At 45.6% G+C, this 14,109-nt stretch overlaps 1 protein-coding gene across 5 annotated transcripts in view; it reads left to right on the top strand.

Annotated features, from left to right (window-relative positions):
• Positions 1 to 2,819: 2,819 nt before the first annotated feature.
• PDE8B (phosphodiesterase 8B) overlaps positions 2,820 to 14,109 on the top strand; it is a 350,779-nt gene continuing 339,489 nt past the window's right edge. For all 5 annotated transcript variants that reach the window (XM_006873284.1, XM_006873286.1, XM_006873287.1 and 2 more), the window contains exon 1: positions 2,820 to 3,196. In XM_006873284.1, coding sequence (XP_006873346.1) covers positions 2,858 to 3,196 — 339 coding nt within the window. In that variant the 5' untranslated portion in view covers positions 2,820 to 2,857. The remainder of the gene's footprint in view (positions 3,197 to 14,109) is intronic.

Genomic DNA, 14,109 nt, shown 5'->3' with positions numbered 1-14,109 from the left:
AGAGAGAGAGACAGAGAGAGAGCTCTGGTAACGTAGTGGTTACGAATTGGGCTGTGAACCTCAATGTCAGCAGTTCGAAACTACCAGCTGTTCCATGGCAGAAAGATGAGGCTTTCTGCTCCTGTAAAGATTTACAGCCTCGGAAACCCTGTACAAGGTCGCTATGAGTCGGAACCGACTTGACGGCACATAACAACAATATATATATATATAAAATGAGAGACAGAGAATGAGGGAGAGACTGAGATGTGGGAGTGTTGATAAAATGAGAAGCAAAGGTAGAGAATAAGATTGGTCTGATTACTTCCCCTCTTCATATCTGCCGTCTGGATTTGGGGCGACATCTTGCTTCTCTCTGCGATGGTTAGAAGCAGTCATTTGAAGTCTTCATTCAATTACTTGAAGATAAGATGAAATGGAGAGAGAAAGGAAGGATAGAACCCCCCAAATTATTTCAAATTGGATACTTATTTCTTTGTGTTCCTGTCCTCATCCTGGCATTCTAGATAGAGTCGTTTCTTAGCTCCCCTCTTTATCTCCCTTGTACCATTATGGAAGCAGGCAGGAAACACTGAAAGAACCAATGAATGAATGGGCAGTGATATAGCCCAGATTCATGACAAGCAGTCTTACTTCATATTCTCCCTGTGAGAGCTTAGCCTCACTAAGGGGAGAGAGGGAGGTCATTTTTGAGGACTCCAGCCCAGAGGGTCAGGAAGAGCAGTTTACAAAGGGGTAGAAGCCCAGGTATAAATTTAGGGAAACCAATTGCATCACTGTGGTGGGTAACTGATGGTGTCACACACTCTTCCCCCCACTAGAAACTTCCTCAGGTGCCAAACCATACAGAATCCTTAGCAATGTTCATTAACAACTTAAATCATAGAATATGCAATAAATGGCTTAAATGTAATATCTCTTAGATTGTCTGTATACTAACAAGATTGTTTTTTAAAATCTTTCTACATTGAATTAAAACGGTGTCAGCTACAACATTCTTAGTAGCTGGGTGGGATCCTTTTAAAATTTGTCTCCTTTTCCTTTAATTATGATTTCATTCTCAAAAACTTATTAATATATGTTCACAAATAGTACCATAATATTGTAGCGAAAAATAAGAAATGTTGACAAAATCAGATACTATAAAAGCACCATCAGCAAGGAAAACAACAGCGTGTGCTTGTAGTTTGCAGATGAAACCCGTGATTTGATACATCATGGTAATTGTGCAATAATGACAGCGCTAATCAGCGCAAGTAAATTAGCGCGGAGTTTTGTTGTTACTGTTGTTAAATGTTGTTGAGTCTATTCCAACTCACAGTGACCCTGTGCAGGGTTTCCAGGAGTGGCTGGAACCTCTGATCTTGCATTTAGCAGTCCAATGCTTATCCTACAGCGTCACACCAGGACTCCAGCACAAAGTTTTAGCTTTGTGGATATATCGATACATGTAATTTTGGTTTACAAAAAAATGTTTTTGTTATAATGAACTACAGGGATATTTTTATTTCAAAAAGTTCTGCTGAAACACATCCCCAAAATTTTATCGACTGTCAATTTGATCACTCCTTCTGACAGTGCCATCCAGTGTGTCCACACCCCACACCACCCAGTGACGCTACTGACACCCAAGAAGAGGGAAAAATTCCTGGCAAGAAAACCAAGAGTCACATGAACAGTTAGCTTCTTTCTGCTCTCTCCTTGGATCTTGGGAAAATTTGTGTGTTTGAAGGGATCCTCCCTCTCTGTAAGGCGTCCTATCCCTTGGCATGAACGTGTTGCTCTCCTAAGGATGGGTAGACATGGACTAGTCTTCTGAAGGCTAGTCAGCCTGCAGATTACGTGGAGGGGGTTTGGAGGAGAGGGCGGTACTAAGAAAGCACGTGCTCTCATCTAACTCTAAGCAAATTAGATTGGTGGGCTTTGAGTATGGGACCCCATGCTATTTGGGAAGGAGCGTCGGTCCAGGTGTTTAGTTCAGGAGTGTGTTCCTGAAATGCTTGAGTCTAATTGTGGTGCTGATTAACGGCCAAACTCGGAAACCCCATATAGGGTCGGAATCGACTTGACGGCTCTTAACAACAACAACATACAACCCTTCAGGGCCCGACCGGGGTGTTTGCTGGAGGGGAAGAAGGGTTGCAGCGCTGGAGGGTGGCCCGGGGAAGGGGTGCAGAAGGGACAAGGCTTCCAGACAGCGGGGGAGCGGGGGAGGGCGCCGAGGCGTGGCGCCGGCTGCCGCGCGGAGGGGCCGGGGTTCGTGGGCCGAGCCGAGCTGCGGGCACGCTCGGGGAGCGGCGGGCGGGGCTGCCGGGCGCAGTGGGGCCGGAGCGGCGGCGGCTGCTGAGCGAGGGGCACCTGAGGAGGAAGGAGGGGAGTCAGGGAGGGAGACCAGCGCGTACTGAAAGTGGGCAGCAGGTGCAGGCAGGCAGCCAGGCAGAGCGACCTCTCCCGGGGCCCGCGGGCGTAGGAGCCCCGCGAGGTCGAGCTGGGCGGCGGCGCGGGCCGAGCTAAGGGAGGAGAGGAAGGCGGAGGCTCCAGGAGCGGGTTTGGGGCGCCGCGGCGGGGAGGGTGGCGGCTGCCAATGCGCGCGGGGCGCTGTGTGTGCGCGCTCCCAGGCTTAGAGAGGAAGATGGCCCAGAAGGGAAAGTTGGGGTGACGCGCGTGGCCCCCGGAGGCTTGACTGAGGGCGCTGCGGTGAGCCCGACGGAGCGGCGGTCACACAGGCCGGAGGGCGCGCGGTTTGGGTGCAGCCTCCTCGGCCGAGGCGCCCGTCCCCTCACTGCAGGTGGCCGCGGGTTCGCTGGGTCCGGGCGGCCGGGGGCGCAGGCGAGCGCGCGGGGACCCCGGCCGAGGGATGGGCTGCGCCCCCAGCATCCACGTCTCGCAGAGCGGCGTGATCTACTGCCGGGACTCGGACGAGTCTAACTCGCCTTGCCAGACCACCAGCGTGTCGCAGGGCCCCGCGGCGCCCCTGCACGGCCTCTTCGTCCAGACCGACGCCGCCGACGCCATCCCCCCCAGCCGCGCGTCTGGAGCCCCCGGCGCCGCCCGAGTCCGCAAGGCCCGCGCCGAGCTGGGCAGTTGCAGCAGCGCGGGCTCCGCAGCCCCGGCCGCGACCACCTGCAGGGGCCGGAGGCGCCACTGCTGCAGCAGCGCTGAGGCCGAGACCCAGACCAGCTACACCAGCGTCAAGGTAAATGCTAAGCGCTGGCATAGGCTGGCAAGAGTCGCCCGTCCCGTCTGGGCCAGGCTTGCACTGGTAGGGGGCTCCGGCAGAGTTGAGTAGCCGTTACGTGGTTGGTTTGGGCAGGTTGTCTCTGAGGGGAGTTTACTTTTCATTTGTGAGGGTGGTCAGGGGCCAGGAAACGTGAGCAGGAAAAGACCCCTGAAGGAGAGCGAGGAGCGACCTAAGCGGCTTGTGTGGGACCAGGTGGAGAAGGGAGTGCAGCTGAGAGCAGCTGGGCCCCACGATTTCTCATTGAGAGGAGGACGGCGGTGGCTGAGTTTGTGCAGGAGGGGCGGGGGTGTCATTCAGAGCGTTCCGTGGCGAGTGCAATTGAATGAAATCAGAGCTCCAGTCTGGCTTTGCATGCCTTGTAGATGGCTGGTGCAGCATGGGTGCAAGGAGCGGAGGGCGCCCTGGATTCAGATATTTACCTGGGAGAACGAGCCAGGCTCCATGGAGTCTCAGCCACAGCAACTGAGTGTGGAGATTTGTATATGAGTGAGGGTGTTTGCCTATGTTTTGACGAGAGGTGTAGGCAGGGAACAGAGGAAGAGGATCAGAGTGGAACCTGTTGTTTGAAGCTTCAGTTTTTTTCCTCTGGGTTGGTTGGGTTCTAGACATAATTGTGAGAACCTGGCCAGGAGTTTGAAGGGTCAGCTGAACAACGGTGAGGTACAGTGGTTGTCAATGCAGTGCAGGTGTCTGAAGATGAAGAGTCTGCACATACGCTTCGCTGACCTTCCAGGGGATTCTGAGGAAAAGGAAAAAAGCAAAAGAATGATTTAGCATTCACTAGTTATTTCTTAATGACAGAGGAAAATTATTATTTTCACAGAGAGCACTGTATGCTCTCAAAATACTATCAAATCCAAGAGGGTTTATTGTGTAAATCTGGGCACTGGGTTGTTTTTGTTTTCTACTTTTCCTTACAGCAAACAGCCTAGCAATGACATATCCCATTGTGTGGAGGAGAAAAAATACATTTCCATGTTTGATGGAATCGTTGATTTTACATGGTCTCTAGATTACTGGGGACCATTGCATTGACTGGCAAAGATACATTTGTATATTACAGTAGTTGAGAAAGTTGTTAAACAGTTGGCCTAGGGTGAGGAGGAGGTTGCTTGTCTTCATTGGATGAAGTCAGCTTTTTTCTTTGGGGGGGGGGTGTTATAGTTAAAGGATAATCTGTATTGCCTTCAATCTTGAAGACCAAAAGCTTCTTACAATGAACTTAAAAATGTAAATCAGCATCTGATTTTGCAACGTGAAACTTCCTGTTTTTATTAAGTGCCACCAAGTCGGTTCCAATTCATAGCGCCCCTGTGTAGGGTTTCTGAGGAGTAGCTGGTGGGTTTGAACTGCCGACTTTGTGGTTCTCAATACAGTGTTTATGCTACAGCACCACACCAGGAGTCCACATGAAGCTTAGCTGATGTTTATTTGTAGTTGTAGTATTTCTCTGATAATAATTATAATCATCATTATAATCAATAATGCCATTTAATGAGCACATACTATGTGTCAGATATAAGCTTTCTCTTCTAGCTGTTGAATGTGAAGTTAGGAGAGAAGAATAAAGACCTGTATTCATGACAGTTGTTGGTTGCCTTCGAGTCAGCTCTGATTCATGGCCACCTTATGAATGAATAGAATAGCAGAAATAAATATTGCCTGGGTTTGAACCATTTTCATGACCCTTAATGTGTTTGAGGTATTCTGTTCATTCATTTTATTGAGGGTTTCTCTCCTTTTCGTTGACCCTCTATCAATCATGATGTCCTCAACCTACCAATTGCATATTTGTTGTAGAAGCATGGGCCAAACACAATATTTTTTACTTTGTCTAATTTTTCCTTCCTCCCCCTGTTGTTGTTGTTAAGTACCGCGGAGTTGTTTCTGACTCATAGTGACCCTACACAGGCTTTCCAAGGCTGTAAATGTTTACAGGAGCAGAAAGCCTCATCTTTCTCCTGTGGAACGGCTGGTAGTTTCGAACTACCGACCTTGAGGTTAGTAGCCCAATTCGTAACCACTATGCTACCAGAGCTCCTTCCTTCCTCCCCCTAGTTAACATTAAATTAGTTTTAGGAGCAACTTCAGGAGATGAAAATATTGTATTTGGTGAAATAAATTTGGATGTTATTAATAAAGTCTATTCTTTTGTGTGCTTTTTGAAAAGGCAAATTAGAGACATGAAGCAGTAGTTCAAAATGGTTACAGCTCATGAACTCTGTAACCTTTTTTTTGGGGGGGGGGGGTTGGTCAAGAGGTGTATTTTTGCCTTTCAGAGCAGCAAGAAGCTCAATTTAGAATCTGGCAACTCTACCTACTGCTTCTTTGCCCAATGAAACAAAGACTAATGAATGAACCTATTCTCTGTGTTTTAATACTTCTCTCAAGAGGCTACTTGGAGACCAAATGGAGTTAAAACTGGAGGGAAAATGAGTCCCAATTATTAGCAGCTAGTATAAACTTTGTATAAATCTCTTGGTTACTTGGCTTAAGTGCTGAAAGTTTGACCTGGGCAGGAATTTAACTCACTCTGCTTTACCAACAAGGTTCCCAAGTAAGAGCATCTTCTTATTGCTGGTTCAGTGATTGACAGCTAATTTGCCCTGGGTTGATCTCAGAACTACATATTTGAAGTTTGAGGCCAGAAATATTATTAACACAAACCATACAGAATTATTAACATAGAAATATATCTCATAGTGTCCTTTTAGGATCTGTATGTCAGTGGCATCGTTTTCGATCTTAAAAGTTCACATATTTTTTATGCTTTTGTAAATGAGACAGTTTCATAAAAACTTCACCTTCATTTCCTTATACTTTCACATTTTTTACATAATTGCTAGCCATTCCCCTTTTACCCCATTTCCAAAATTGTTGTTTTCTACCTAAGTGTCCTCGAGTTGGTTCCGACTCATAGCAACCCTGTATAGGGTTTCCAAGGCTTTAAATATTTTTTCTTTTTTTCTTTTTAAACTTTTTATTGTGAATTGAGTGCAGGTTTTACAGACAAGATCATCTGTTTTACATTCAACAAAGCACACATTGGTTTCATCTCAATGATTACAATCCCCTCCATTCAACAGTAGTTATCCTCCTTCCTCCCTGGGGTTCCCATTTGTGTTCCACTCACCTTCCTGTCCCTTCTCAACTTTGTCCCGAGGAAAATACTGCCCTTTTGCTTTTGAGTGATTTACTGTTCCATGGTGAACATTCCTCACCAGTGCTGTTGTCCTGCCTATAAAACTGTCCACTGCTAGGGTGAAAATTGGGCCACGAGGGTAAGTTTCATTCCAGACCTGAAGGGTTGTTGAGATCCATCGTCTCAGATTCCTGGTCTTCTTCTTTAATTAAATAATTTTGAGTTTTGTTCTTCATTAGGTCCCACTCTATCTGGGACCTTTTCATGTGCTCCCTTTCAGAGCAGTTGGTAGTGGTAGCTGGGCACCATCTAGTTCTTCTGGTCTCAGAGTTATGGAGACTGATGTTCACATGTTCCCTTAGTCCATTGGACTAATTACTTCCAAGCCTCTTCAGTTCTCATCACTCTTTGTCCTTCCACACATGAGGAGACCAATAGTTGCACAAGGCTTTAAATCTTTGCAGGAGCAGAAAGCCTCATCTTTCTCTCATGGAGTGGCTGGTGGGCTGGAACCAGTAACCTTATGGTTTGCAGTCCAGTGCTTATCCTCTGAATACTCAGATGCAAAAACAGTCTTGGCCATTTGGTTCGGTTTATGGTGATGGTGGGTTGCACTAGTGGTTTCTCCACTTCTCTTTGTACATCAATTCTCTTTGTATTCTCATCATGTACTTGGTTCCTGGTATTTCCCAGAGTGCAAAAATGTGTGCTTGATCTCTTTTTCTTTTTTCCTAAGCTTTTAGAATGATGAAGCATTATGATGTCAGATATGATGTCAACAGAAGCCTTCCTGCATACCTAATTAAAAAAAAAAAAACAGGGATTGTAAATATTAATAATTCATGTGCAGTACAGTGATATCATATTGTCATATGGGTTTCCATTTCTGGTAAGAAGTTTAGGTTTGTCTCCCAATTGCTGTAATAATACAATTTCCTAGCAATTTGTCTCCTTCTTGCTTGCCTTTTTAGAAGTAGTACTCCGACATGAAAATCCTGCAGAATGCTCACTCCTGATGCCGTGCCAGTTTTGTAATTCTTGTTCCAAAATCCTCAGAGGAGTTGATTGAACCTCTCTCTGGGAAGACTCAGGGAATCTTACAAGTCTTCTTTTCTCATATCAGCTGTGGCTGCTGGGAATGCATCGGGGACTAGAGAGTGAGGCAGTTGGTTGTAAGGAAGAGTCTTTGCTGATAATACAGTCAACTTGCTATTACTTCTGTGTAGGCTCACTGTTTTGTAGATCAGGTACCCCAAACCTATCCACTGCTATTGAGTTTGGTTCCAACTCGTTGTGACCTAATAGGAGGTTACTATTCTCCAAATGATTTTTGTACTGATAGGCAACATCACCAACTCACCCTTTCTCCTCCATTCATTGTGTTCATTTATTCACTTAGCCAATATTTGTGTCAGACCCCGTTGTAAGTGTTAGGGACTCAGGGAATATTTACAAAGTTTGGTAAGCAAAGCCTGGTGTGGAGCATAGATTTCTTGCAAGAAGAATGTTCTTGTGCCAATTATCAATGACTTCTACTTCACCTATATGATAACTTTCCAGAATCAGTGAAGTCTATAGAAAGGGCCAATGAAGTGATTTTTTTTTTTTTTTTAACTATGGTAAATGATTAATGAGATTTTATTTGGAGGGAGGAGTGTAACTGTTTTGGAAAAAGTCATTTTTGTTTGTTTTCTAGATTGGTTCTACTCAAATTTCAGTGAGCATTACAGTCATCTGAAGGACTTCTTATCACTGTTGTGCCCAACCCTGGAGACAACTCTAATTTAGGAGGCCTTGAGTGGGCCCTGAGAATTGAGATTTCTAACAAGCTGCCAGGAGATGGTGGTGTTGGTAGATAAGGGACCACACTTAGAGAACCACTGCTTTGTCTTAATACAATGGACTTGATGAATTAGGTGTGGCGCTGTAGGATAAGCGTTGGACCACAAAATTGGTGATTTTACCCACCTGCGGCTCTGCTGGAGAAATGACATTGCTGTTGTTGTTGTTTAAAAGCTGTTGAGTTGGTTCCAACTCATAGCAATCCTGTATAGAGTTTCAGAGAACGGATGGTGGGCTTGAGCCACTGACTTTGTGGTTAGTAGGCTAATACTTATACTGCAGTATCTATCACACCAGGACCTTAGGAAACCTTCCAGAGCAGTTCTACTCTGTTGGAATAATAAGTTGGAATCCAGTCAATTGCATGTAACACTAGTCATACCTCTGCCTCCGTTTTATTTCTAGTATATGGGAAACTTGACATTTCCATTCATAAAATCAAACTCTAAGCCTTCAAACTGGCTGGAAAGTCTTTGGGTGGCATTGTTTTAGACTCAGTTTTTGAGATCCTGTTTTCCTTCAGCATCCTGTGCAGTTCCCAGGTCCTGATGTCTTCATTTGCCATCACAACCCCTCACCAGTCTCAGCCCTGGTGAGGGCCATGTTCTGCAAAGGAAGGGCCATGTTCTGCAAAGGAAGAGGTTCAAGCAAACGCTGGAAATGGCATGATGCTGGCCCATATTCAGTCCTCAGTTCTTGTTAGTCCTTTTCACAGTTATTTTTTCATTTTTAAAATGGAGCACAAAGTTTAGTGAATCCTGCATGTTGATTTAGCAAAGTCCAAATTTACCTTTTGTCGTTGCATGTTCCATCATCACAGTTTAGTCCTTATTCTTTCTACCCACATATTAATTATAGCCAATGAGCAGAATTTCCTAGCTCAATTTTAATGAATTCTCCTATAAGGAGCTCTGGTAGCGTAGTGGTTACGAATCGGGCTGCGAACCACAAGGTCAGCAGTTCGAAACTACCAGCTGCTCCGCGGGAGAAAGATGAGGCTTTCTGCTCCCATTAAGACTTACAGCCTCGGAAACCCTGTACAGGGTAGCTATGAGTCGGAACCGACTCCACGGCACATAACAACAACAACAACAACAACAACATTTGACCTTTTAAAAGATGTCCTCAAACCAGAAAGGGATGTAGTGCAAGGAATGGGGAGATCCCAGGCAGGGTTCGGGCTGCAGCAGGACAGGGCATGCAGTGCATTCTGTAGGACTAGGATGGTCAGGAGCTAAAGGCCAGGAGTGCAAAGGAAGGAGGCAGTGAGGCCCATCCTACCAGTGGGGGAGGTAGATTACCCAGATGGGAAGACCAGAACATTTGGGACGGAGCGGTGAGTACATCAGGGCCAGGAGGGCAAGTATAATCTGGAATTGAGGTGTTCTGCCAATGCAACAGCTATTGCGCTAGGTTGTGATTTGTGACTGGAAGCAGAAGCTGTTTACTTTCTGCTCTGTTTGGGGGTCTCTGCTGAGTTGGAGGAGCTCAAGTGACCAGATCAGAGGCCTGGAAGTAAGCCCTGCAGCTCATTGAGGCAAGACCAACCAAGAAAGCCTTCCTCCCACCCTAATGACAGTGTTTGGAAAGAAACTGCACATTCAGAGGGTCATTTATACCCTTTGCCCTTAAGTCAGTTCTGACTGCTGGCAGCCCCATGTGTTTCCGAGTCTAAATGCTCTGTAGTGCTTTTGAAAGCACTGATCTTTCTTCTAAAATGCCTCTTCTAAACTAACCCTTTTGGTTAGTTGTTTAGCACTTAACTCTGTCACCCAGGAACCCTTCCAAAGAATATATGCACGTGTGAAAAACAAATCCACTGTCATCAAATAGATTCTGATCCATAGTAACACTATATAAAGTTTCCGAGACTATTAAGTCTTTATGGAAGCAAGACAGCCTCATCTATCTCTCGAGGAGCAGCTGGTAGGTTTGAGCAACCAACTTATGGTTAGCAGCCCAGGGACTAACCTACAGCATCACCAGGTTTCCTCCAAAGGGTATGTTGTTGTTGTTAAGTACCGTGGAGTTGGTTCTGACTCATAGTGACCCTGTGTTGGGTTTCTGAGGAGCAGCTAGTGAGTTTAAACCGCCAACCTTGTGGTTTAAACTGACCTTGCAGTCCAGTATAATTAAACTGACCTTGCAGTCCAGCATAATTTACTAAATGGACGGTTTTCACTTGTGGGATGAAGAAGACCCAACAAGTGATGGTGAAGCACCCAGAACTTGAGCAAGAGGAAATGGTTACTGCTCTAGAAGAGGCAAGAGGAGGGAAAGCAAATGGGAACCCGAGAAACCTTTAGGGCAGGGCAGCCCCCAGAAGCTGAGGCCTTAATGAGGGATGCAGTGCTTCTGGGCCACGGCCTGACAGGGAGGGAGCTAAAGGGGCAGGGGGGTAAACATCTCCATGCTCTTCTCCTCCCTTTTTCTTCCTTCTCCTGTTGGCATTCCCCTTTGGCCAAACACATCTGGAAACCAGAGGGCAGAGGAGCCCATGAAGGAGGTTTTTTCCAAGGCCCATGGCAGGATGAAGAGTGAATCTAGATGGGCAAGTGGAGAATGCCCAAAGAGTTCTCTGTAACAGTGGTTCCAAGATGCTCAGCATTACTCGTGCAGCTCCTATAGAGAAGAGCGCACATTGAGATGGGCAGTTTTGATGGCTGTCTAAAATAATGGCGATTTTTAAATGGTCACTTGTTATTATTTACAGTTTGGTATTTGGTCTAATGATGATTACTAAGAGTAAAACATGTCTGGTTGTTTGGAGACCTCTAAGCAACTGCTGTGCAGGTATCTTCATCTGCAGTTCATGGTCCACCCTGACTATACTAGCCAGTTGAAGGTCCAACAGCCAGGTTGAAGGCTTGAATTCCCATGACTGTTAGCACTGCACAAGACAGAATTTAAAAGGAGGGGCCTTGGTGTTACCTTGAAGTAGTTCCATTGGAATTATTTTTTGATATAAATCTGTAGCCTGCAGCCTTGGTCTAGCATTGGCATTAAAATGATTTTCCACACTTTCTCTTGGCGTCTCTATTGACAACATTTCAGACACTGTCAGATATGATACCCTGTAAATTTAAGGCCTGCTTTTTCTCATATAAGAAGGTGAAGTGATTCACTAAACCCAGTTCCCTGTGTGACTCACAAAACTGAATTGTGGATATTTTTATAGGAGGAATCATGAGAGACTTTTTAGAAACCTATCACATAGAAATGGATGTGTGTTTGTCTGTCTCTATGTGTATGCCATTTTCAGACATCGGAACCACAAATAATAGTAAAGTTCTGGAATTGGGAGGTGATGATAGGAGTTCAGGGTATGTAGAGCTTTTGTCCATTTAAAGATTCCTATGGAAAGATCTTCTGGTAGCGTAGTGGTTACGAATCGGGCTGTGAACCTTAAGGTCAGCAGTTCGAAACTACCAGCCGCTCCGCGGGAGAAAGATGAGGCTTTCTACTCCCGTAAAGATTTACACCCTCGGAAACCCTGTACAGGGTCGCTATGGGTCGGAACCGACTCGACAGCACTTAAGAACAACAACAACATGGAAAGATCTTCAGGCAAGAGCAATGGTCAAATAGAGAGGAAAAGTAGCAGTTTATGAAGCCAAATAATGACCCAACAGCCCAGACCTCAGCTACTAGTCGTCTGTGGGGCATATGGGACTTAACTTCATATGACCTTAAAACACTGGTCAGCTAACAGGGTGACCTTAGGAAAGCAAAACCATTCTACCAGTTAATGCTGGAGAAAGCCCAGCAGTGTTTTGAACTGAGCCTTGTTGCTGTTGTTAAGTACTGCCAAGTTGGTTCCGATTCATAGTGATTGAGTTTCCGAGGAGTGGCTGGCTGGTTTGAATTATTGACCGTAAAATCCAACCCGACCTTGTAGTCCAGTGCTTGTCCTTCGGTGTGACACCAGGACTGGAACTAAATGTCTGTCTTTTTCCCACCACTGGCTACAGTGTTTAGCACTGCTATAGCAAGAGGTGCTAGTTCAGGCAAGGACCCCAGGCAGGCCCACATGAGGGGCTCACCTGTTAGGGGTGTTGGGGAAGATTTTGTGTCCAAATCCTACAATTTACCTTTCTCTTAGTCAATATTCCCTCGAGAGGGAGTGATGCCCAAAAGATCATGGCCACTTAACAGTGGAACAGAGCTGTCAGCTTTGTCAGTGACTAAGCAAGCACTTGGTTGATGGCTTGCTTTTCTCCTCAGTGCCTACCTTGTGCACATGTATACACACACATACACACACACACATACACCTTGCATGAAGCTTTTTGCTCTCTTCTTCCCAAACCTATGAGGCTGAGTCTGCAAAGCCCATCCCAGGATCCCATCATCTGGCATACCCTCCTGTCCATGTTGCCAGATGTCCTGCCCATCTTTTCAGTTGCACATGGAACCCGAGTGAGCGTTCAGAAGCCCAGTACCTTACCCTGGTGATCTGGCCCTCTAGGGCTATGTAGTTTCTGGACTGGCCAGGTGTGACCACAGAGACTTCATCCCTTTTGGAGGAACTAGTGAGGTTCGTTTATTCTGACTGCATCTGGGCAGTACCAGGGAGGACAGCAGTGACACAGCCCAGTCTCTACTTTGTTAGATTTTCAAGAAGGGAAAAGGAGGTGGGGCAAAAGGCAGAACGTTTCCTGTGTATCAAAGGTGGTGAGGATTTTTAAATCCTGAGAAACAACCAGGAAGTGCTGTGGATTAAATAGGAGGCAACCCTCATTTTTATTTGCAGATTATCTGACAAAAGGACTTTTTAAGGCCCCCAGTTACTGGGAAATGATTTTCATATAGAAACAAATGCTATACATGGCATTTGGGTTTCTAGGTTAGCTCAAAAAAGTATTTAACCCATTATACAGCTGGAATATATTTACATCATTGAAACAACACTGCTGTTAGAGAAACATAACATTTATTCAGAACTAGTTTTACAGGCAGCATAGTTGTTACGAGTTAGGCTACTAACTACGAGGTCAGCAGTTTGAACCCACGAGCTGCTCAGTGGGACAAAGACGAGGCTTTCTGCCCCTGTAAAGATTTACAGCCTTGGAAACCCTGTACAGGGTTGTGATGAGTTGGAACTGACGCAGCCGCACACAACCACCAGTGTTTCTTTTGTGAGCATATCACTTGAGACCCCAAAACCAGACCAACCCTATTGCTTTCATGTTGATTCTATCAGTGTCTGTTTTCTCCTGTGGAGCGGCTGGTGAGTTTGAACTGCTGACCTTGACGTTAGCAGCCCAGTTCTTATCCTACAGTGCCACCAGGGTTCCTATCCTTTGAGAGTGATGAAGCAAATGAGGAAGAACTTATTCTATGGGAGTTGTTATTATAGGGAGTCCCTGGGTGGTGCAAATGGTTAATATGTTGGGCTGCTAACCAAAAGGGTGGAGCTTTGAGTTCACTTAGAGATGCCTCAGAGGAAAGACCTGGTGATCTACCTCTGGAAAATTAGATATTGGAAACCCTATGAAGCACAGTTCTGTCATGACACATGTGAGGTTACCATGAGCCGGAGCTACTTCTATGTTGATGTTAAGTGCTGTTGAGTCGATTCTGACTCATAGTGACCCCTGAGCATTACTAGTTATCCAGCTCATTCCAGTTTGACCCCCTGCTAAGAAGTTACATTGCCACCCCAGAAATACTGAATCAGAATCTACAGTTTACCAAGCTCTCCAGGTGATTCTTTTTTTCTTTTAAGGTTTTTATTGTGGATTGAGTGAAAGTTTTCAGGGCACATCATCGGTTTCACATTCAAACATTCATATACTTTGTTTCATTACATTGATTATAATCCCCTCCACATACCATCAGTTAACAGAGTTTCTCTATATCCTATTTAGCTTTTTTGGGGGGG

This window comes from Chrysochloris asiatica, unplaced genomic scaffold (assembly GCF_000296735.1).
Source record: "Chrysochloris asiatica unplaced genomic scaffold, ChrAsi1.0 scaffold00234, whole genome shotgun sequence".
Taxonomy (NCBI): Eukaryota; Metazoa; Chordata; class Mammalia; order Afrosoricida; family Chrysochloridae; genus Chrysochloris; species Chrysochloris asiatica.
This window is presented reverse-complemented; position numbering and strand designations above follow the sequence as displayed.